The 25,831-nt window shown below is 44.5% G+C and overlaps 1 protein-coding gene across 1 annotated transcript in view; it reads right to left on the bottom strand.

The window, feature by feature from the left end:
* The window catches only part of LOC126260966 (nucleoporin Nup43), a 210,756-nt gene that overhangs the window by 7,207 nt on the left and 177,718 nt on the right, over positions 1–25,831 (bottom strand). The window contains exon 7 of the mRNA XM_049958490.1: positions 22,385–22,504. Coding sequence (XP_049814447.1) covers positions 22,385–22,504 — 120 coding nt within the window. The remainder of the gene's footprint in view (positions 1–22,384; positions 22,505–25,831) is intronic.

Raw genomic sequence — 25,831 nt, 5'->3', positions numbered from 1 at the left:
CACCTTAAACTCTGATGAACATCATCTTTGTTTTGGTAGAGGGGACAGTAGATGCTGGACACCATTTGTGGCAAATGGTCACATTTAGGGACAAACAACTGAGTGTCAGTATCTGTGATTAACAGCTACAGCTCAATTATCACCAAAAATCGACAATGTGGATCAAGGAACACATCAAACTGATGTACAAGAATCCCCAATATTAACCTATCAACAAAGGCGAGATTTATATAAAATTTTAATGGAGTATGAAGGGGTGTTTTCCGATTGTCCAGGTAACATCAGTGACTATATCTGTACGTTCAAAATCAAAGATGACACTCCATTCTTTTGCAAACCGTATCCAATATTAGGGAGTTTGAAGGAAGCAGTTTGGGATGAGATTAGCAAAATGATTGATAATAATACTATAGAACAAAGTTCCAGTGTAAAGAATAATCCTCTGGTCGTGGTGAGGAAAGCTACATGCAGGGTATGATTGGTCTTGCACACTCTCACCTTGAATTGACATATAGAGACAGAGAGAGATCGACCGATTAATATCGATTAATTGTTATCCAAATTTAAAAAGGCAAGATTGTTTAGCACAATCGACTTGACCGCGGGATATTGGCAGATAAAATTACTTCCAGATTCCAAAAAGTATACAACCTTTTTGTTTGATGGAAAACCTTATCATTTCAATGTATTGCCATTCGGACTTAATATCTCTGTGTCTGTATTTATACATGCATTAGATGAAGCACTAGGGAGAGACTTATTGAAGGATTTGATAATATACGTAGACGATATCCTAATACTATCAGCTACTTGGGAGGAATATTGTCTAACTTTGTGCAAGACTGAAAAAATTTATAGAGGAAGGTATTACGGTGAAGCTGTCAAAATTGTTTTTTGTGCACCAAGAACTTAATTTCTTAGGTCATATTATAGGGGTAAAGGGAATTAGACCAGACCCTGAATGCATAAAAACTATCAAAGAATGTCCGCACCCCAGAAATGTAAGACAATTAAAAGGATTTATAGGTATGGCTGGATACTATCGACAGTACGTACAAGGGCAAGAGTTAAATGACCCGAGAATTTTACGTTTATTAATAAAGGGAGTACCATTACATGGGATCAAGGTGCAAATGATGCATTTGAAAACGTTAAAAGAACGCTTGTTGAGTCACCCAAGTTACATTATCCAGTTATGAGCGAACCGTTTAAACTTTCGACAGATGCATCTGATTATGGTGTTGCTGCCGAACTTTGGGAGAATGTGATCCAAGTGATGTAGAACACAGAACCACAGCTTTTGCTAGCAATAGCCTAAATAAACACGAACTAAATTACACAACTACCGAAACGGGAACTATTGGCAATTGTGCAGAGTATTCAAAAGTTTCAAACACTAGTATGGGGATCAGAAATCCATATTTATACAGATCATCAAGCTTTATCTTTTCTTATGAATAGTTGATTACTACACAGTAGGTTGATGCGATGGATGCTTTTCCAACAGGAATACGATATAAGATACAATACGTAAAAGATTCTGAAGATATTGTACCTGATGCTTTATTGAGGCAAACCATAGGAATGGAAGAATTAAAACGTATGGAAGAGCCCTGTGTTATTTTTGCCATTAATTTGATGTCAGTAGAGTATCATTACATCACTGTAAAGGGGATTGCTCAAAGAATAACAGGGAATATCCATCATGATCTTATTTCACAGAAATATTTTCTATGTGTATCCAGAACATATTACCTCCTAATCAATTAGGAAAATGGAAAATTATAGGTCATAACTTGTTTTGGAGAGACAGCATAACATCACAGTGTTGGTGCTTGTGTATTCCGAAGGTAGTGGAAGATGCGCTTGTGTGGTATGTTCATACAGGATATGGACACATTGGTTTCAAAAAGGGTATAGCCCATATGAATAAATTTTATTTTTTTAAGAAGCTAGGACATAGAATAGCATCTTTGATAAGAACTTGTGAAATTTGCCACAAAGTGAAAGAGAATAATACTCATATGAAATACAAAATGTATCCTATTATTCTTAAGTCATTACACAATCTCACAGCGGCAGATTTTTTTGGACCAATTCTAAAATGAAAGGGAGAAGTATCATACATTTTGGTCATCATAGAATGATGGTCAAAATATGTTAAACTATATCCCATTAAAAGAGCAAATACACAGACGGTTATACACTGTTTACAAAAATACATCCTAGAAGTAGGTAAACAAAAATGGTTTCTTATGGGTAATGGACCACAATTTGTGAGTAACGAATTTAGAGAATTCCTATCATGGGAAGGTGTTCGGCAAGTGTTAATATCCAATTATAACCTGTCATCAAATCCATGTGAGCGAGTAAAGAAGGAAACTGGAAAATTATGTTGTACTTACTACCATGAAAAACATACTTCATGGGCAACGAAAATTAAGGACTTTGAACTTATCCTAAATGAATTACGCCATTTATCGATTGGGTTGACACCTTTAGAAGTTATAGGCAAACCTTTTGTAGGAGAACCTCTAATTAAGTGCTTTAATTGGCCTAAACAGCCTAGTGTCAATTACAAAGTAAATCAGGAAATAGTTCCTAAAAATTTAATTGAAAAGGCGCTACAAAGAGTAAGTTAAGCATAAAGGAAAGGCTGTGGAACCTCAGTACCACGTCAATGACCTGGTGCTTATAAAACAACATCTTCCCAGCTCGACTCTGAAGAAAGAGACTCATAAGTTTTTTTAAAAATATGAGGGACCGTGCCAGGTACAAACGGTAGTCCATCCTAAAATGTTATTTTTTGTAGATCCCTCAACTGGATTAGAGAAGGGTAAATACAATGTAAAGGATGTAAAATTGTATATCCCCAGGGACGTTAACATTCTAAGTTAATGGGCGGAGCAACGACTGTCGGATCCAGAGTTGTTTTCGGTGCTTTTCCAAATAGTTTCTTGCACCAAATTCCTTTAAAATCTAGAACTATTCTGTAATCTTATTGCTAAGAAAACTGGATATGACTATGAAATAGAGAACAACTTAAGAGAATCACAGAAAAAAGTGATATCTAGATGAAATAAACTAAATAGAATATTATATTTGTGGAAAATATAATAAGATGTGATTAGCTGAACAACTGTTATACCGAAGTGTATAGCTTTTCTATTTTGTATAGAATATTTTATACCTTTTATGAGATGAGATATAGATGGGAGGGTTTGTATAAATTTTGAAAGGGGTGGGTATTGTAGCTAAAAGCATGATTTACAAGAACAGATAAATCATGACTAACACAAAACACTCATCACACCTTTCAGATTTCCTTCGGGGACCTCAAAGGGTGAAGGTGGGACAAATCCATTCTGTAGGGGACGTTTTAACACCAAATCTCCTCCAGCGTCTCACTGAAGTACCTGAGGGTTAGGGGTCCTAGGGAATGGAAGGGTCTCCTGTCTTTGGGGCTATCTTCTCTCTCTTCTTCGATCCTAGCATTCATATCTGTTTTTTACTTTCTTACTTCTCATTTGAGGACCTTTCTATTCTTTCCCTCTTTCCATATTCACAAACTTCTATCACTGAAGTCCTTCCTCATTTCCGTGGTTACCAAAAACCTAAATCTTATCTTTAGGTAAGAAGGCCAAAGAATAGACTACACAAACACACATCCACATATACACAAATATACACTTCTACACACACATTAAATCACATAAGAGGAAGCTTGTCACGATGTGAGAACCACAAGGTGTTGTAGGGAAAATGTGTGTACATATGGAAATATGCGCACATATGTAGGAAGCCATGATGGGTATACATCAAATATACATAAGAAGAGGTGCACATACATAACAAACAATTATGAAGTAGTAATAAGTAATGGATAAATGAATGAAAGAGGCTTGGAAAAAAAAGGGAAAGTAGGAGTAGAATTAGTCATGTTGATCATTAAGAAATGTCAGCGTAATTCATACTCTGATGAACTGAAGGATAGTGGGATGTAAATAGTATATGTAGATATAATATCTACTGAAAATATAGAAGTTGGTAAGTAGAGGAGGACTCTAGGGAGTAAGTGATATATTAAAGAATGAATGCGAAGTTTAAGACAGACTTATAACTACCAGAAGATACTTAATTATGGTATACATATAAGTGTATACTAGGGTACTGAACCGTGAGGCTTACTCAGAAAGGATAAAGGGGGCGTACCCGGCATTAACTAAGTATAAAGGGCAGGCATACCTACGTGGAGACAGGACGATCTAAGGCCTAAAATATAGAGATGTTTTGTATGGTGCGTATCTACCAGAATGGAAAGAGGAAGTGCTCTCATAAAGTCAACCCACAAGCAAGGAATAGGTGCTGATCCTAGGAGAAGGGAACAGTGTCATGACAAAAATCATAAATTTTATAGGGATTATTCTGGGAAGCTCTGCAGATGACGAAGAAATTGAAGAAATGTATGATGAAATCAAAGAAATTATTCAGATAGTGAAGGGAGACGAAAATTTAATAGTGATGGATGACTGGAATTCGGTAGTAGGAAAAGGGAGAGAAGGAAACATAGTAGGTGAAAATTGATTGGGGCTAAGAAATGAAAGAGGAAGCCGCCTGGTAGAATTTTGCACAGAGCACAACTTAATCATAGCTAACACTTGGTTCAAGAATCATAAAAGAAGGTTGTGTACATGGAAGAAGCCTGGAGATACTAGAAGATATCAGATATATTATATAATTGTAAGACAGAGATTTAGGAACCAGGTTTTAAATTGTAAGACATTTCCAGGGGCAGATGTGGACTCTGACCACAATCTATTGGTTATGAACTGTAAATTAGAACTGAAGAAACTGCAAAGAGGTGGAAATTTAAGGAGATGGGACCTGGATAAACTGACTAAACCAGAGGTTGTACAGAGTTTCAGGGAGAGCATAAGGGAACAATTGACAAGAATGGGGGAAAGAAATACAGTAGAAGAAGAATGGGTAGCTTTGAGAGATGAAATAGTGAAGGTAGCAGAGGATCAAGTAGGCAAAAAGACGAGGGCTAGTAGAAATCCTTGGGTAACAGAAGAAATATTGAATTTAATTGATGAAAGGAGAAAATATAAAAATGCAGTAAATGAAGCAGGCAAAAAGGAATACAAACGTCTCAAAAATGAGATCGACAGGAAGTGCAAAATGACTAAGCAGTGATGGCTAAGGGACAAATGTAAGGATGTAGAGGCTTATCTCACTAGGTGTAAGATAGATACTGCCTACAGGAAAATTAAAGAGACCTTTTGAGAAGAGAGAACCACTTGTATGAATATCAAGAGCTCAGATGGAAACCCAGTTCTAAGCAAAGAAGGGAAAGCAGAAAGGTGGAAGAAGTATATAGAGGGTCTGTACAAGGGCGATGTACTTCAGGACAATATTGTGGAAATGGAAGAGGATGTAGATGAAGATGAAATGGGAGATATGATACTGCGTGAAGAGTTTGACAGAGTGCTGAAAGACCTGAGTCGAAACAAGGCCCCGGGAGTAGACAACATTCCATTAGAACTACTGATGGCCTTGGGAGAGTCAGTCCTGATGAAACTCTACCATCTGGTGAGCAAGTTGTATGAGAGAGGGGCAATACCCTCAGACTTCAAGAAGAATATAATAATTCCAATCCCAAAGAAAGTAGGTGTTGACACATGTGAAAATTACCGAACAATCAGTTTAATAAGCCACAGCTGCAAAATACTAACACGAATTCTTTACAGACGAATGGAAAAACTAGTAGAAGCCGACCAAGGGGAAGATCAGTTTGGATTTCGTAGAAATATTGGAACACGTGAGGCAATACTGACCTTACGACTTATCTTAGAAGAAAGATTAAGAAAAGGCAAACCTACGTTTCTAGCATTTGTAGACTTAGAGAAAGCTTTTAACAATGTTGACTGGAATACTCTCTTTCAAATTCTGAAGGTGGCAGGGGTAAAATATAGGGAGCGAAAGGCTATTTACAATTTGTGCAGAAACCAGATGGCAGTTATAAGAGTCAAGGGACATGAAAGGGAAGCAGTGGTTGGGAAGGGAGTGAGACAGGGTTGTAGCCTATCCCCAATGTTATTCAATCTTTATATTGAACAAGCAGTGAAGGAAACAAAAGAAATATTCGGAGTAGGTATTACTGTAAGTGTGTGTGTGTGTGTGTGTGTGTGTGTGTGTGTGTGTGTGTGTGTGTGTGTGTGTGGGGGGTTTGAGTTTTTCGGGCGCTAAACAGCATGGTCATCAGTGCCCAAACGCATAGAAACAGGGACACATGCGGTGTAGGGACGAAACGGACAGCGAACAAGGAGAATGGCTAAGACACATACCTCATAGTTCCAAATCCTCACATACAGAGGCAAAACAAGAGAAGAAGAAACGCACTAAAAAATTAAAGTAAACACAAGGAAAAGAGAACAGAAATCGAAGTGAAACAAGTAGATAATCGTGACTGGCAGACCTCTTACCTAACACCTGGGTGAGCCAGTCACCTAGCAGCACATTAAAATCCTCTCCCTAAAATCCAAGGCAACAAATTGGACAGGACACAAAACCATAAGACCTTAACCACAGTCGTTGCGTCAACTTGCAAAATAGAGGGCAAATCCGGTGGCGAGGTAACCACCGCCCTCTGGTCAGAGAATAAAGGACAGTCAAGTAAAATGTGGCGGACAGTAATCTGGACGCCACAAGCACTGCAGATTGGGGGGTCCTCCCACAGGAGTAAAAAACCACGCGTTAAGGGACTGTGCCCGATGCGGAGGCGAGTGAGGAGAATCTCATCCCGCCTGCATGACTGGTAGGACGCACGCCATGGCCGCGTGGTGGCCTTGACAAGGCGCAGTTTATTTTCACCGACTGACAACCACTCCTCTTCCCATTGACGCATTACATGAAAATGCAAAAGGGAGGTAACAGCATGGAGGGGGACGGCATATTCAACAACGTGAGGGAGGGAACATGCATCTTTGGCAGCCACATCCGCCAGTTCGTTTCCCCTAATACCCACGTGCCCCGGCACCCAGCAGAAAGAAACCTCCTTCTCCTGCCGTTGCAGGTGGAGTAGGGCATCATGGATGTTCTGGACGACCGTATCCACTGGGTACAAGTTTTTTTTTTTTTTTTTTTTGGGCGCAAAACGGCTATGGTCATTAGCGCCCGGTCCGTGACTGAGGAAATAATAAAAACTGAAAATGGAAAACAGCAAAAATGGGAACGAAACTCAAAAAGTTGGAGACACTAAAAGCAGAAACAAGGCTTAAAAGTCCACTACAAAGAGGGGTTGATGGTCCCCGATAAAAATTCAAATGACTGACGTCATTTCACTGTCACTAATAAACTGGAGAACGCGGTCGGCTGAGCGCGTGTCATCTGCTAAAATCGACGATAGATCAGGCGATAGCTGTAGACGGGAGCGTAACGGATTAAAATAGGGGCATTCAATTAAAAGGTGTCTTACCGTCCACAGCTGAGAGCAGTGGGGACAGAGTGGGGGAGGATCGCCGCTTAAAAGATGCCGATGGCTAAAACGACAGTGCCCTATCCGGAGTCTAGCTAAAATTACCTCCTCCCGACGACGCGTTCGGGAGGAAGAGGTCCAAGCGCAAGGAAGGGCTTTCACTTCCCGCAATTTATTGCGGGGAAGTGTTGACCAATGCGCATGCCATAAATGAGCAACTTTGCGACATAAACCGCTCCGTAGATCGGTGAAGGGAAGCGACTGAATAGCTGGCCGAGGAAGAGAAACTGCAGCCTTGGCTGCTATATCAGCCGCCTCATTCCCACAGATACCAGCGTGTCCCGGGAGCCAGAGGAACGCCACCGAGACGCCCCCCAGGTGGAGCAAGCGCAGACAGTCCTGAATCCGGTGGACCAGAGGGTGCACAGGGTAAAGAGCTTGGAGACTGAGGAGAGAGCTGAGAGAATCTGAGCAGATTACGTACTGTATCCGCTGATGGCGGCGGATGTAGTGGACAGCCTGGAGAACAGCGAAAAGCTCCGCAGTATAAACAGAACACTGGTCGGGAAGCCGAAAGTGATTTGGGGCGTCGCCAACAATATAGGCACTCCCTACACCCAACGATGTTTTCGAGCCGTCGGTGTAAATAAAGGTGGCGTCTGTCATTTGTGCACATAGAGCAGCAAATGCCCGACGATAAACAAGTGAAGAAGTACCATCCTTGGGAAATTGACAAAGATCACGGAGCAGACAGATCCGGGGACGAAGCCAAGGCGGTGCTGTACCCCAAGTTGTCAAGAAGGTTTTAGGAAAGCGGAAGGAAAGAGAATGGAGCAGTTGACGGAAGCGGACTCCCGGGGGTAGTAGGGAGGAGGAGCGGCCTGCATACCCTACATCAAAGGAGGCGTCGAAAAAAGGGTCGTGGGCTGGATTAGCAGGCATGGAAGACAGATGGCTAGCATAACGGCTCAGAAGGACCGCTCGCCGATTGGACAGCGGAGGTTCAGCAGTCTCAGCATAAAGGCTTTCCACAGGGCTAGTGTAAAAAGCTCCAGACGCTAAACGTAATCCACGGTGGTGGATAGAGTCGAGACGCCGAAGAATAGACGGCCGAGCAGAGGAGTAGACTATGCTTCCATAGTCCAATTTCGAGCGCACTAAGGCGCGATAGAGGCGGAGAAGGACCACTCGGTCCGCTCCCCAGGAGGTACCATTCAGGACACGGAGGGTGTTGAGCGTTCACAGACAGCGAGCCGAAAGATAGGAAATGTGGGAGGACCAGCACAGTTTTCTGTCAAACATAAGACCCAAGAATTTAGTGACGTCGGAAAACGGAAGGTTGACAGGACCTAGATGTAAGGAGGGCGGAAGAAACTCCTTACGTCGCCAAAAATTAATACAAACGGTCTTACTGGGAGAAAAACGGAAGCCGGTTTCGAGGCTCCAAGAGTGGAGGCGATCGAGACATCCTTGAAGACGTCGTTCAAGAAGGCTGGTCCGTTGAGAGCTGTAGTAGATCGCAAAATCGTCCACAAAGAGGGAGCCCGAGACGTCAGGAAGGAGACAATCCATAATTGGATTTATAGCGATGGCAAACAGTACTACACTCAGCACGGAGCCCTGGGGTACCCCGTTTTCTTGAGAGAAAGTACGGGAGAGAGTAGTGTTCACCCGCACCCTAAATGTTCGCTCTGCCATAAATTCGCGAAGAAAAAGGGGCAGCCGGCCTCGAAAGCCCCAAGAGAACAGTGTGCGGAGGATGCCTGTCCTCCAACAGGTATCGTATGCTCTCTCCAGATCAAAAAATATTGCGACTGTTTGGCGTTTCCGGAGAAAATTGTTCATGATATAAGTGGAGAGAGCAACAAGATGGTCAACTGCGGAGCGATGCTTTCGGAATCCGCATTGGGCAGGTGTTAAAAGACTGCGGGATTCCAGCCACCAAGCTAAACGGTAATTCACCATACGCTCCAAAATCTTACAGACACTACTCGTGAGAGAAATGGGGCGATAACTAGAGGGGAGATGTTTGTCCTTTCCAGGTTTCGGAATGGGAACGACGATAGCTTCCCGCCATCGTCTGGGAAAAGTACTGTCGGTCCAAATTCGATTGTAAAGGCGAAGGAGGTAACGCAGACTATGGGTTGATAAATGCAGCAACATTTGGACATGGATACCATCCGATCCAGGGGCGGAGGAGCGAGAAGAAGAGAGGGCATGTTGGAGTTCCCGCATGGAGAAAACAGTATTGTAGCTTTCGCGATTTTGAGAGGAGAAAGCAAGAGGTCGCACTTCCGCTGCACGTTTCTTCGGGAGAAACGCTGGCGGGTAATTTGAAGAGCTCGAAATCTCAGCAAAGTGCTGACCCAATGAGTTAGAAATTGCGACGGGGTCCACTAAGGTATCATGCGCGACAGTGAGCCCAGAGACCGGGGAGAAACTAGGCGCGCCTGAGAACCGTCGAAGCCGACTCCAAACTTCCGAGGAGGGAGTGAAGGTGTTAAAGGAGCTAATAAAGAATTGCCAGCTTGCCTTCTTGCTATCGCGGATGACGCGACGGCATCGCGCACGGAGTTGCTTATAGCGGATACAGTTTGCTAAAGTAGGATGGTGACGGAAAATGCGAAGAGCACGTCGCCGCTCACGGATTGCGTCACGGCATGCCTCGTTCCACCAAGGAACTGGGGGGCGCCGGGGCAATTCGGAGGTGCGTGGAATGGAACGTTCCGCAGCTGTAAGAATAACGTCGGTAATATGTGTGACCTCATCGTCGACGCTGGGAAAGTGACGGTCATCGAATGTCGCTAGAGACGAAAAAAGTGTCCAATCGGCTTGGGCAAACTTCCAGCGTCGCGGGCGCATATATGGCAGTTGAGGCTGCAGCCTAAGGACACATGGAAAGTGGTCACTCGAGTGTGTATCATCAAGGGCGAACCATTCGAAGCGCCGAGCAAGCGGAACAGTACCGATCGCAAGGTCCAAATGAGATAAATTTGTCGTGGAGGCAGACAAAAACGTGGGGACCCCAGTGTTGAGGCAAACTAGATCCGCTTGGTGGAAGACGTCTAGCAATAGGGAGCCACGTGGACAAGGATGTGGAGATCCCCAAAGCGGGTGGTGGGCATTGAAGTCCCCAACCAGCAAATAGGGGGGTGGAAGCTGACCAAGAAGATGAAGGAGATCAGCTCGTGCCATTGGTGTGGACGATGGAATGTATACAGTACAAAGAGAGAACGTGTATCCAGAAAGGGAAAGACGGACGGCGACAGCTTGGAAGGAACTGTCTAAGGGGATTGGATGATAATGGAGAGTATCATGGAGAAGAATCATGAGTCCTCCATGGGCTGGAGTGCCTTCCACAGAGGGGAGGTCATATCGGACGGACTGAAAATGAGGGAGAACAAAGCGGTCATTAGGACGCAGCTTTGTTTCCTGAAGACAGAAGATGACCGGCGAGTAGGATCGTAAGAGGATCGACAATTCATCCCGATTGGCTCGAATACCGCGGATATTCCAGTGCATAATGGACATAGGGTGAACAGAAAATGGAGGAATGTGACCAAGGGTGCTGTCAACTCAACGACTGCTCAGAGCTTGCGACCGACAGCATGGAATGGCATTCGGCCGAAGGCAGAAGATCCTGATCCATAGGTTGGTCAGGAGCAGCTCCTGCCACCAGCTATCGGCCAGTTGACCGGCCACCAGCAGTGCGCCTCGGCGACACAGAAGACGGCCGAGGGCGATTTCCGCCAGGTGGCGCTGTGGATGGGACACGCCTTGGCGGAGAAGGAGAGGAACTGGGTTTCTTTGTAGCCTTCTTGGAAGTATGAGGTTTAGAGGAAGGAGGAACCGATGGTGGTGAAGGTGCCGTACGTAAAAACTCTTCACGAGTATGCTCTTTCTTCGAAGACTTGGTGTCTGACTTTTGGGCTCGAGATTTAGCAGAACCCGACGAAGGGTGAGCCAAAGAGTGGGCAGGCGAAAGTGGTGAAGTTGAACGGGCGATCTTTGCGCTGGCCGATCGGACGACCGTGGCACTAAAGGTGAGGTCGCAAGTCTGCGTGGCCGCCTCCTTTGTTGGCCGAGGAGAAGCAAGGACAGTGCTGTATTTGCCTGTCTGAGGCACGGTGGGCTGTCGACTGGCGAACAACTTCCGAGCAGCAAAGGTTGACACCTTTTCCTTCACTCTTATTTCCTGGATGAGCTTTTCGTCCTTAAAAACTGGGCAATCTCTAGAGGAAGCAGCGTGGTCACCCATACAGTTGATGCAGCGAGGGGATGGAGGTGGACAAGCACCCTCATGGGCATCCCTGCCACACGTAACACATTTGGCCGGATTAGAACAGGACTGGCTGGTGTGATTGAATCGCTGGCACCGATAGCATCGCGTAGGGTTTGGGACGTAAGGACGAACGGAAATTATCTCATAGCCTGCTTTGATTTTCGATGGGAGTTGCACTTTGTCAAATGTCAAAAAGACAGTGCGGGTTGGAATGATGTTCGTGTCAACCCTTTTCATAACCCTATGAACAGCCGTTACGCCCTGGTCTGACAGGTAGTGCTGAATTTCTTCGTCAGACAGTCCATCGAGGGAGCGTGTATAAACAACTCCACGCGAGGAATTTAAGGTACGGTGCGGTTCCACCCGGACAGGGAAAGTGTGTAGTAGTGAGGTACGCAGCAATTTTTGTGCCTGGAGGGCACTGTGTGTTTCTAACAACAGGGTGCCATTCCGTAATCTGGAACAAGACTTTACAGGACCTGCAATTGCGTCGACACCTTTCTGAATTATGAAAGGGTTGACTGTGGAGAAGTCGTGACCTGCGTCAGACCGAGAAACAACAAGGAACTGTGGCAACGATGGAAGAACTGACTGTGGTTGAGACTCAGTGAACTTACGTTTGTGAGCAGACATAGTGGAAGATGAGGAAACCATTGCGGAAGAATCCCCCATGATTACCGGCGTCTCCGATGGCGCGCTCCTCCCTTGTGGGGGCCCTCTGAGGGCACTCCCGCCTTAGGTGATTGTTCACACCTCAGGTCACACCTCCCGACAAACGGACGGAGGGACCAATCGGCACTTTCGGAAGGTATCAGCTCGGGTAATCACCCCTCCCTGGGCCTGGCCGTTACCAGGGGGTACGTACGTGTCCTACCTGTCTACCCGGGGCGGGGAATTACGCGTTACCCCGTCACCGGCTACGCATGGAAGTGCGTGGGTCGGCCTTCAGACACGCACAGGGAGGAAGAAAGAGAAAGGGAAAGGGAAAGGAAAGAAGAGGTCTCAAACGCCGCAGCGGAGAAAAGGGTAGAGAGAAGAGGTAAGGAAAAGAGAGGGACAAAGGAAGGACGAAGACTTACAAGTAAGGAAGGCGAATAATGTGGTACATTTACAAGCGTCCGTCTCCGGACGTAGGCACAAACCATTCCCCCAGAGGGGGAGGAAAGGAAGGAAAGAGCCAGAGGTGAGGGGGGGGGGGGGGGCGAAGATGGGGGATGGGGAAGGATGCGGAAAGGGAAGGTATGCAGCCCGGAAAGGAAGGAAGGCCACATCAGCTCGGGGTCCCGTGCTCGCTACGCACGTATCCACAAAAGAGTTGTGGATCCCCTGGGGGGCTCTGGGTACAAGTGTTGCATGGTCTGAAGGGCACTCAGGGAGTCAGAACAGATGAGAAACTTAAGACTGGGATCACATCTCATCCACTCCAATGCCCGCAAGATCACAAACAATTTGGCATCAAAGATGGTAAACGCCGCAGGAAGCCGAACTTGACGACTCGATCAGGGAAAACAACAGCACAACCAACAGAGTCCCCCTGTTTAGAGCCATCCGTAAATACTGGTATATGGTCTGGTTGCTGGTTTAAAATATTGTAAAATAAGGAGGTAAAAACAAACGCAGGAGTGCAGCTCCTCCGGTACTCTGACAAGTCTAAAAGGACGCTGGTCCTCTGGAGCAACCAGGGAGGCAGGTGGGTAAAACCCTGTAGTTGGGGTGCCACATGCTCCACACCAAGGGACTCAGCAAATGCTTGGCACGAATCCCAAATGGTCTCGTTGCCCTGGGATGACTGGAAAAGAGACGTTCCATAGGCGGTCGGGCAACGGTAGTGTACGCAGGGGAGGTAGGACAGGCAAGGAATTGACACACCCGTCGCACCATGAGGAGTTTCCGCTGGATGGCGAGTGGCGGTTCCCCTGCCTCAGCACACAGGCTGGGGATGGGACTGGTATGGAATGCACCAGTGGCCAGCCTGATACCCTCATGGTGTACTGCGTCAAGAATCTTCAGATACGAAGGCCTCGCTGACCCATACACGGTGCATCCCTAGTCAAGACGCGACCGGATGAAAGCCCTATAAAACTGCAGCAGATGCGCCCGATCTGCTCCCTAGGACCGATGCCTCAGACACTTCAAAATATTCAGTGCCTTCAGGGCCCACACCTTGAGGTCTTTAAGGTGCAGCAACCACGACAACTTGGAATCAAAAGTGAGGCCCAGAAACCTCACAGTGTCGCTAAAAGTAAGAATGGTGTCCCTCAGACACAATTCAGGGGCGGTAAAAAGACGCCGAGAACGATTAAAATAAACACACACACATTTATCTGCAGAAAAGGTAAAACCCGTCTTTGCAGTCCATGCCTCTAATCGCTTTATCGTAAGCTGCAGCTGCCGACTAGCAGTGACAAGACCGAAGGAAGAACAGAAAACAGCAAAATCGTCCACAAACAAGCACTACTGGGCAGGACTCCGGATAGTGGACGTGATACTGTTAATGGCAGCGGCAAAGAGGGTGACACTTAAAACGCTTCCCTGAGATACACCATTCTCCTGCACGTACAAATCAGATAGCACATTACCAACCCGATATCGAAAGAGGCGGTGGGAAAGAAAGGACCGAATGAAGATGGGGAGATGGCCACGAAAGCCCCACTGATGGAGTTGATTGAGGATAAGGCGGCGCCAAGTAGTGTCATACGCCTTATTAATGTCAAAGAATACACCTAGACAATGCTGGTTACGCAGGAAGGCCTGCTGGATGGCCGCCTCAAGCAGGGTCAAGTTGTCTATAGTTGAACGACATCTCTGAAAGCCACACTGAGAGTGGCTAAGGAGCTGCCTGGTCTCGAGCAGCCAAACCAGGCGACGGTTGACCATGCGTTCCAATGTCTTACCGACACAGCTCGTCAAAGCAATACTCCGATAACTACTGGGATGCATTCGGTCCTTCCCTGGTTTGAGGAGGGGAATCAAAATCGCCTCCCTCCACAAGTCAGGTAACGTGCCGGATAACCATATCATATTAAAACATTTCAGGAGAACTTCCTTGGATGGCAGCAACAAGTGCTGCAGCATGCTGTACAGGATTTGCTCATGACCGGGCACAATATCATGAGCCACAGACAGTGCCGAATCCAGTTCCCACATTGTGAAGGGGCAGTTGTAGGGTTCAGAATTTGGAGACCGGAAGTACAAGTGACCCCTCTCGATAGCAGTGCGGTAGTGGCAGAAATCTGGATCACAGTTAATAGTGGCAATAGATTCGGCAAAATGCATGGCCAGTGTCTGGGCAATGTGTCTTGGTGCCGTGAGGAGACATCCCTGATGCAGCAATGCCGTGACAGGTAGTTGGCTGCGTTTCCTGGAAATCCTCCTGATGGCTTCCCATACTTTCGTAGAACTAGTGGAGTGCGAGATGGAGTTCAAGAACGATTGCCATGACCGTCGTTTGTTCTCTTTAATCACTCGCCGCGCCTTGGCCCTTGACACCTGAAAGGCCGCAAGATTGTTAGCTGAGGGATGGCACTTGAAGCGGCGCAGAGCTGCACGGCGGGCTCGGATGGCTGAGCAGCACTCAGTGGTCCACCAAGGGACAGGACGCCTCTTGGGATGACCTGAGGACCGTGGGATCGACAATTCAGCAGCATGGGAGATCACAGCTGTAACATGGTCGACCCATTAGTGGACGCTGGCATGGTGTTCCAAAACAGCCAAATGGCTGAAAAGTGTCCAGTCAGCTCTGCAGATGTGCCTTATCCAGGAGGCGAATCCAAAGGGGGAAGTGGTCACTAGAATGGAGGTCAGCAGCAACCTTCCACAGAGCAGAATCCGCGAGTGCTGGAGAGCAAAAGGAAAGGTCAATAGCTGACGACGACCCAGAAGCAGTACAGAAATGAGTGGGAGCACCAGAGTTGAAGATGCACAGTTCTTCGGACATCATGAGGCTTTCCAGAACGCGACCCCTGGGGCAAGTAGTCGTAGAGCCCCACAAGACATTACGAACATTGAAGTCCACCAGAAGGAGAAATGGGCGGGGGAGTTGGCTAATAAGGTCTGTGAGAGCCTCAGAGTCTATTGCATCCTGAGGCGGTAAGTAAACGGAACAGATTGTGAGCCTCCGCCCCACACAAGAAGGTCAACTGCAACAGCTTGCAAGTCCGTAACGAGAGGGAGCTCAGATTAGTGATGCATGTCACGGACAAAAACCGCTACACCACCCTTTGCCATTTCCTCCATCAGATCATCTTTTCGATACACGGTATAGCCCCGTAAAGAAGGAGCATCAGTGGCCCGAAAATGTGTCTCTTGGAGACATAAGCACAAGGGGCGCTCTCGTACAAGGAGTTGTAATTCGGCCACATGCGTCCTGAACCCATTCAGGTTCCACTGTAATATGGGAGCCAGTGATCAGGGTGGTTGAACTTTCACCCTGCCTCTGTGCTTTGGAGGAGAGCCCGTACTGGCCGGAGATTTATTCCTGGGGCGAGAAGATCGCCCCCAGTCGACATCAATGTCCATCAGCTCTGATAGCGACCCAAGGGAGATGTCAGAGAGTACGATGGCCTCGTCATCGGACCAACCCTGACTAGTCTCCTTAGGTGGCAAAACCTTCATCTTCGGCGTCTTTGTCTTGGGGGGCTTAGAATGCAGAACCTTGTCAACAGTTGGAGCTTTACTCACCTGGGCAGAAGGCGCCGTATGGGGAGGGGCAGGAAGTACCCCAATGTCAGCAACCATGGCCTTGTCCGATGTGGGGAGAGCTGCAGGTTGCAAAACACCCACAGCAGCACAAGTGCACTGGCAAACGCAGGTATTAGTGCAGACACTAGCAACCTCCGTTTGTGTAGCAACAATGGCCAACTGTACCGGTTTCTGCAGAGCGGAAGCGAAAGATGTTGTAAACACAGGAGGCTGCATGGCCTTAAAGAGCTTCTTGGCCTCACCATAGGGGATGCGCTTAGATGTTTTGATCTCCTGTATCTTCCGTTCCTCAAGATAGATGGGGCAGACCCGGCTCCAGACAGGGTGACTCCCAGAGCAATTCACGTACTTCACAGGCGATGAACAATCGGCTCCTTCATGGGCAGGCTGACCACATTTACCACAAGTGGCTATCCCATTGCACCCAAATGTAGTATACCCAAAGTGCTGACATTTAAAACAGTGCATTGGGTTGGGGAAATATGGCCGTACTGGCAAACTTAACAAACCCGCTTTAACATGCTCTGGGAGTCTCGGGCAATTGAACGTGAGAATAAACGAGTCGGATTTGACTAGGTCCCCATCGACTCGTTTCATAATATGCTGCACGTCAACAATACCTTCGTCAGCCCACTCAGATTTCAATTCATCTTTGGGGATATCCACCAAGTCCCTACATGTCACAACACCCTTATTATAGTTCAAAGTGGAGTGGAGCTCGGTTCCGATAGCGTACTCTCCGAGACAGGTTGCTTTCCGAAGAGAAGTGACTTGACGGGAACTAGAAGTCTCAACTAACAGAGTCCCATTGCACAGTCGCTTCACAGATTTCAGTGTTCCTGCGATTCTCTCAAGACCCTTGTGGATGTAAAAGGTAGAAACCCTCTCTAAGCTACCTTCCTTCCATTTGACAATCAAAAACACATTCTGGTTATCAGGATGTGCTCTGTTACGACAGTCTGATAAATCTCTAGTAACACCAGGCGCTGGAGGACTCGCAGCACGAAGTCGCTTTTTCGATGGGGTGTGTTTTCCTACCAGTGGCCCACCCAATCCACTGGTAGGGGGAAATGTAAAGGTCGAAGGGTCCATTGCGGTCCCACGAGCAGCTAGGAAACTAAAGGTCCGCTCAGACAGAGCCCAGCGTGCCTGAGTAAGCCTTATACAAATGGGGCGCGGCAGGTGCCCCAGAGGTTGCCCACTTGCGAATGTTCCACCCCAACAGCCATGCATCTTATAGGCGCGCAGCACACCGTAAGATTGAGGGGTTTTTATAGAGGTTGACCTTCCTCGCAATCCAGGCGGTCAAGCCAAGATTACCATTCCCCGCAGCACACAACATTCCACCGCCGTGCCATACGGTAGTCGCTGAAGCATGTCTGGGAGTTACGGTGACAGGAGACTGGCGGCGCTGACCAGTCCCCAGCTCAGGACCCCAGGGTCGCCAAGCCTGTACTCAGCAAATGAATGCTGAGCCCCTGGGGGCAGTAGGTATTAAAATCCATGGAGAAGTAATAAAAACTTTGAGGTTTGCCGATGACATTGTAATTCTGTCAGAGACAGCAAAGGACTTGGAAGAGCAGTTGAACGGAATGGATAGTGTCTTCAAAGGAGGATATAAGATGAACATCAACAGAAGCAAAATGAGGATAATGGAATGTAGGCGAATTAAGTCGGGTGATGCTGAGGGAATTAGATTAGGAAATGAGACACTTAATCTAGTAAAGGAGTTTTGCTATTTGGGGAGCAAAATAACTGATCATGGTCGAAGTAGAGAGGATATAAAATGTAGACTGGCAATGGCAAGGAAAGCGTTTCTCAAGAAGAGAAATTTGTTAACATCGAATATAGATTTAAGTGTCAGGAAGTCATTTCTGAAAGTATTTGTGTGGAGTGTGGCCATGTATGGAAGTGAAACATGGACGATAAATAGTTTAGAACAGAAGAGAATAGAAGCTTTCGAAATGTGGGGCTACAGAAGAATGCTGAAGATTAGATGGGTAAATCACATAACTAATGAGGAGGTATTGAATAGGATTGGGGAGAAGAGAAGTTTGTGGCACAACTTGACTAGAAGAAGGGATCGGTAGGTAGGACATGTTCTGAGGCATCAAGGGCAGTGTGGAGGGTAAAAATCGTAGAGGGAGACCAAGAGATGAATACACTAAGCAGATTCAAAAGGATGTAGGTTGCAGTAGGTACTGGAAGATGATGAAGCTTGCACAGGATAGAGTAGCGTGGAGAGCTGCATCAAACCAGTCTCAGGACTGAAGACCACAACAACAATTATGGGAAGTGTGAATTCTATGAAAGACTAGCATTATTATGGTTCATGGAACTAAATGAGAGTCAAAAGAACACTTTAATTTTGTCCAGAATTCCACCAAGCTACAAATAATGAAATACTAGGAAAAAGGTAGTACAAAAGATAAGAATAGAAAATAGTTTACTTATGTGTCATGAGTCTTCACAATTCCTAAATATTAATAAAGCTGACTAAAACCATGAGTAAATGCTCATGTCTTAATGTAAAATAAGATTCTAGAACCACTCAGCCTTCTACAATCTCGAACACACGATATTCTGGATATGAGTGTGGGATGGTAGAATTCTACCTACTGTGCGTCACATGTTTGTGTGTGCAGGTTTAAAATCAGTCGTGGGATAGAAAGTAGACGCGGCAGTCGGACGGCACCGACAAGTACTTGTTGGGCAATCCATAGATGTTTTAGGGAGTGTGTAAGTAAGAACCATGGAGTTTATATGCAGCTCTGCGCTTATTGTGTCATTGACTATTGTTATTAAAACAAAAACAGTTGAATAAAGTACTCTTGTAGACCCTTGACGTAACCTTGTTAGAAGCAAGACTCTCTTTATGATTCATGTTAGGAAAGGTCATGGTATCCAAGCCAATTTCTTTTATCTGTACCTCAATGTGTTTCTAACGTCTGACTGTACAAGAAACTCGCAGGAAGTCACATATTCATGTGGAAACTGACATTTTTATTGTGTATGGAGGTCAACTATATCGTTAGTTGACGAAAAATAAAGTTTGTACGTCTACTTATGAAATAAGTAGAAAGAGTCTAAAAGTTCCTGTACCTAGCGTTATTCGACGGAGAAGAAGTCAAGAGGGTTCCAGCAGCCGGCTATTCAGTAAAGAGGAGGGGCTGCAAATTCCAAGTAAGTCACCTCGTAAAGAAGTGGAAGGTGGTTTGGGGGAGTAAGCCGATATAACCCAGATCCACATTCACACTGTAAGTAGTGAGAACATTATAAGATATATTTTGGAATGTTTCATTTATGCAATTTCCAGTCACATAAAATGTCTATTTAGAAATTTGGAAAGGTAAAATTTTTTGATAAATTTTGAAACACGGTAGTTTGCACAATGCCACTTTGCATTCACTACACTGGTAGCTTGTGTCTTTGAGCGATATTTTCCCAGTATGCTTTTTGCCTCTCAGAGAACACACTACACATTCTTTTGTGTTTGTTTCTTGCCTATTTCTGTCTCAATCTTTCCCAGAAAATGGTTTCCTGTTGATAGTCTGGAGAGTCCCAATGTACCAGGTTGTGGTTGAAGATCTGTGATGTTGTGAGGCATTTTCCAGTTACCTTGTTGTACAATATACTTGACTTTACTATCACCATTAGTATTCTGTGGAATGACAACTTTCTCCACTACTTCACAGTTCGATGCTCAAAAGCCCTGTATGATAGTCGTTGGTCTGTTAAGTCAACACCCAACTTGTTTTTATTATAGTCCATCACACCGGCTCATTTTGACTTCTCTCTGCTTCTCTTATCAATAAACATCACAATCTCAGCAGTGTGCCTTGTACTTATCGTGTGCACATTTCTTTTGTCCTTCCAACAGAATGCCAAGATATTTCCTTTACGCCTAAAAATTAGTTCACCTTGCTGAAGTTTCTGATGTTTTATAGCAAAAGGTAATCCCTGTCTAGATTTTCTTGTAGTTCCCACAAGAGCAGTTTTTGCAGCTTCCAGTTCTGAAGCAAGGGCTGGACTGGTATAGAATCTGTCTGTAAACAAAGTATAACCTTTTCTTGGCAGATTCCCAAGCTATGTCTTTACGAGTGTCACCTCTCATCTGCATAAACAGAAAAATTCCAGACGTAACCTGTCTCTGGCAACGTGTACAGTTTTATACCATATTTATTTGGCTTCTGTGGCATGCACTGCTTGACATACACACGGCCATGAAATCTGCACATGGCTTCATCAATTGTAACATTTTGAGAGGGTTTATATGCTCCCTGGAAATTAGCAGACACCATATCCAGGAGGGGTCTCACCTTGTGCAGTGGGTCATAGCCAGCTTCTCCTTTTTTCCTAGCAACTGAATTGTCACTGATGTGAAAGTTTCTCAAAATAGAAAGAAACCTGTCATGTCTCAGGATGTTTGGACACAACAGGATTCTTGGACCAGCGCTCTTGTGTATGGGGTCTCACACTTACACACATATGGACTACAATTGCCAGAAACTTTCTTAGAGGAGTGCTGTTCTGGTCTAAACCAGTAAGGTTGCACTTTCCAGAGTGACCTGAGAACGGAAAGATATTTGGCACATGATCAACAGTCGTCCTGCCTTCCACAGAATTGGTACGGCGTGAAGTTCTCGGTCTCACACTCACCCTTGGTCACCCACGCACTTCAGGTGTGGTATCAGCAGGAACAATGGCAATACATGCTTCTGAAGAACTTGGACACCCACTCTCCTAGTTTAAATCTACCATAAAAGTAGTATTTGCAAATAAAATCACTAACTACAGTAGTTACGTACTGAAAGCTCTTTCAATTGAAATCTGAATAAAAATATTGCTTATTTTGTTATCTGCATTCCTTACCTGAAGACTCAGAATCTTCTTCTTGAATACAGTCTACATCATCATCAGAATCAAGCAAATCATCATCCTCCGAAAAATCAACATCACTTTCCTCAAACTCGCGCGATTTCATCATCCGTCAAACCGTCTTCGCCATGACGATGCAACAGAACGCACATGCGGCAGAATATTCCCACTTGCAAAGCCTCACAAAGAAAAAAAAAAGCGAGTGGTTCTCCCTTGTCCAGCATTCCTGCACTATCTAGTGTCAAATACTTCAACTATAGCCTCTGCCGTGCCTCCCAGACAATTGGGAGCCCTATGAATATGTAAAGGGAGGAAGGGGAAGATCGAGCACACGCGCCAGTAAAATTACCGGCGTCGGATTTTCGGGTTGGTCAGGCGCGCCCGTATTTTTATGAGCATTGGCTCCTAAAGTGTTAATGACAATACTACTGTCACCTGTTTGTGTATGCAGCTTGAATCAGTAATTAAATGCTGCCTCACAGCAGGAGGGTCTCTGAATTCATAGGTGAGAATTTCCTGTTTCAAATATGTTTCAACGTTAACACTTGGTTGAAAGTAACTTGCAACTGTCCCCTCACAATAAAATTACATGTTACCCCCTTCCTTTGCATCTTGTCCCGTGCCTAATGATGCTACAATGAAGTTGGCGATCCCTTTGGAATCACTGCTTATTTTATTTCTGACTTTACAGTATACTAATTAATACTTCAATGTACTTATCCTTTTTAAATTTAATTATCTTTCTTATGAGCAATCAACACTACTTGCTTCACGGCAACATTTCATGATCAGAACAACTACAAGAGGCAAGCAAATGAAAATGACACAAGATGGAAAAACAATAAACTAAACTGTTTACTATTTCGAAAGTTATCACCACTGTTAATACATCTACCACAATGCGAGACAAAACAGTCGACACAAGAGTGCATCAAAAGTGAGAAGAAACTGCTACAATTTTCATAAGCATGCTTCCAAAACAAATAAATTGCTTATCCACTACCGATCTACTTTCATCATGAGATATACTGCAAAAGAAAACAAACCTGTCATCTTTGTGAGCTGAGAGACTCTACTTCCTTCAGTTTTCCAGTGCCATATACCACCATCAGCAGAACAAGAGAATAAATGTTCAGGGCGATCAGGGTGGAATTCCAGATCTTTTACTGAAACAAGAGGAAAATAAATACAGAAAGAAGACCAATTACTCAACTTCAAAATATTAATTGAATTTGACCAACATACAAATGTAAAGAACATATGTTGAGTTTTTAGAAAACTTTCTTCTATAAAATATACACATTACAACTAAAAGTCTTAAATAATTTTTAGTACTCTGACAAACTGCATTTGGGACTAAGTTTGATGTTTTAGTGCAGCAGCACGTTTCTTCCAGCAGGACCATGAAATATGGAATAAGGTAGAAGACTACTTGTTGTGCAAGCTATTTATTTAGTTCTCTTGTCTTTGTATACAGTGCAACTTTTTGGCCATTTCACTACATGTAATTGAAGACCCCTTCATTGGTGTTACTGTAATCGGACAGGTACATGTAAGCATTTTTGCGTATACTAAATGTTTGTTGCGACAGGTCTTGGTTTAACATGGGGACCTTACAGATTGGCCCCTCTTCAATTTTCTTCATGTTTATAAGATTGAAGGTCAGTGCCTAGACATCAATTTTTAAAGTCAGTATGACAAACTTTTCAAAACCTCTCAAAAAATTGTCTTTGAAAATTTTGGAATGTCCCATACTTATTTTTCTGCCACTACTGCTGCTGAGACTGAAAAAACAAATTTGTAGCTGCATTTCGTAACTACTGTTTCTTTTCCTGCAACTTAGTTACAATTACGATACAAAGACACAATTGTGCCTTCTTTTTGCATTTTATAACTTCAAAATGTAAATTCGGGCAGTCTGCAGCACAGCTGTTATTGATTTGTTTGTTCTCAGGTGCCAGCAACCGTTCTCTAACTGTTGTTTGTTACAAAGCTGCAGAGTAGTAAGTTACAAACACTGGTGTCCAAAATTACCGATATTTTGCAAAGGTTGCATTTATTTTGGCACAAAAAGGGATAATTAGGTGACAATAATGCAGAAACAATATAAAGAATACAGAATCTAAACAACTGCAACATGCATAATGGTACACAAAAATATTCTTCATTTTTTCCAACTTAATGTATTTACACACACATTCAGACAACTGGTTAATGTGCTCACTATGGGATGTGACCACCTCCAACAGCAATAAAGCCTGACAAATGACGGGACACACTGTGTATGATGTCATCAATGTCATGGTGAGGCAACAACGACCATCCTTCCTGCAGCACAGCTCGCAAGTCTTGGAGAGTGGTTGGTGGATCTGCAGTGATGCAACCTGTATCCCTAGTGCATCTCAAAGGTGCTGTATGGGATTCAAATCGGGAGAGCAATCAGGCCATGCTATGCATGCAATATCTTTCATTTCCAACGAAGACATCAACCACGCATGCTCAACGAAGTTGGGCATTATCATCCAGCAATACGAAGTCTGGGTCCACAGCACCACGCTACAACCACGCGAGGTTCCAAGATCTCATTATGATACCAGACAGCAATTAAAACCTTGCCAATTTAACCGTACAATTTCATAAAGTGTTAGAGTGGTCAACAAAATCCCTGCTCACACCATTTGGGAATATCCTCAATACCAGTCTCTTTCCACATTGGTTGGGTTCCGAAATCGTGTTCCACATTCCATCAACATGCGAATCTGTCAAGAATCACTGTCCAGACCAAATTGAGAGTCATTCTGGGAAAAGAACATTGACTAACTGTTCAACCGTCCAGGTGGCATGTTGATGGCTCCAGTCTAGACTTTCCGTTCGGTGAAGACGCGTCAGAGGTACACACACAGCAGGTCTCCAACAATCAAGGCCACTCTGCTGAAGTTTTCTATACACCGTTTGCCTCAGTTCAAAACTTGAAGTGAATGCTGCAAGGTCAAATGCCAGTTACCGTTGTAATGGGGCTCCCTTTTATAAATTAACTTTTTTTTGTAGAAGTAGCTGATACCAGGATTAATCCCGAATCTGGTACAAGTGAACATTCTTGGCTGTTTCACTGAAAGAATTTCATTTGATTTTGTATACGATGTATTATATTTCAGACTAAAATGTATAAAAAGAAATTAATTTGTTACACTCTGTATGTACGGTTAAAATTACTCTCCTTGTAGAAATATCTGATATTACGAAATTTCTGGTATACTTAAAATTCATATTGTTAATTGAATTATTAAATTCATTTCTGGACTCATTTATAAAACAGTGTTATATCTTGGTGATAATTCTTCTTTAGTCAAGAAAGTTTGTAAACTCTCTTGCTTTGTAAACTCTTTGGAATATTGTGAGTTATGCAGAATGTTAGTAGTAGTGGGCATGCCTCTGATGAAGACAAGACCTTTTTTTATGACTGACACTAACAATGTAATTTGGAATATTAAGTGTAAATTGTAAAGATGGTGTGATATTGAAAAATGTGGCACAGAATAAAATTCAAGAATAATACCGACAAATCTTCATCAGTTATTTAGTCATCAGGAACCCACAACATTATAAATCAAAATTTCAGCCTCAAGAATGTATCCCTAGATGCAAGAATTGGAGCCAACTACAAGGAAAAACGAAGATAAGTAAAAGTTTTTCTTTTATAAACCTTACACCTCTTGAAGCTTTTGAAACTAATGAAGACACTAAGAAAAATTTAATAGTGATGTGTGGGAGGCTGAGATTACACCGTGCAGTACTAAGGTGGTACCATTGTGACCTTACAGTTCTCTCTCTCTCTCTCTCTCTCTCTCTCTCTCTCTCTCTCTCTCTCTCTCTGATGTTACATGTAGTTGGCCCCGCGATGGTCTCCAGGATACGGTTTTGATCTCTATAAACTGTCACCACACCCAAAAACCAACAGAACGATTCACATTAAGTCATCGTGCCACATCAGTTTGTGACTGTCCTGCTTCCATTCTTCCCATCGCGCTCCACTGCAGAAAGCCTCGTAGGCATCCTCTCTGAGCCATACTGCACGGTCTGTGATTGCGTGTGCAGCTATTGTGGATGTGGGACTACCCAGCAAACACTATCCCATTTGGTAGGTGCCCTGATGTTGTCGATGGCATGCTTGACCATCAACCAGAATTCCATCTTCCATGCAGGACACGACCGTATCAACATCTGTTGACAGTTTGTATGATTATATCATGAATTAGAGACAAGTGGGGAAATAGTGGTTTGTTGCTTTAATTCTGGACACCAGTGTATTTAGCTTCTTCTGCGTTTTCTTAGCAGTGCTGGGATGGATAGGAAGTGTCTATACGCTGTGTGCGGATGCAAGCAGCAACTGGCCGCAGATGCTTATGGCTACAATCAGCTGACTTCAGGCTGCTGCCTTAAGGTGTAGCAGTGGTGGATTATCTGGCATGTCACATGAGACACCTCACGTGTCG

Source organism: Schistocerca nitens, chromosome 5 (assembly GCF_023898315.1).
Source record: "Schistocerca nitens isolate TAMUIC-IGC-003100 chromosome 5, iqSchNite1.1, whole genome shotgun sequence".
Taxonomy (NCBI): domain Eukaryota; kingdom Metazoa; phylum Arthropoda; class Insecta; order Orthoptera; family Acrididae; genus Schistocerca; species Schistocerca nitens.
This window is presented reverse-complemented; position numbering and strand designations above follow the sequence as displayed.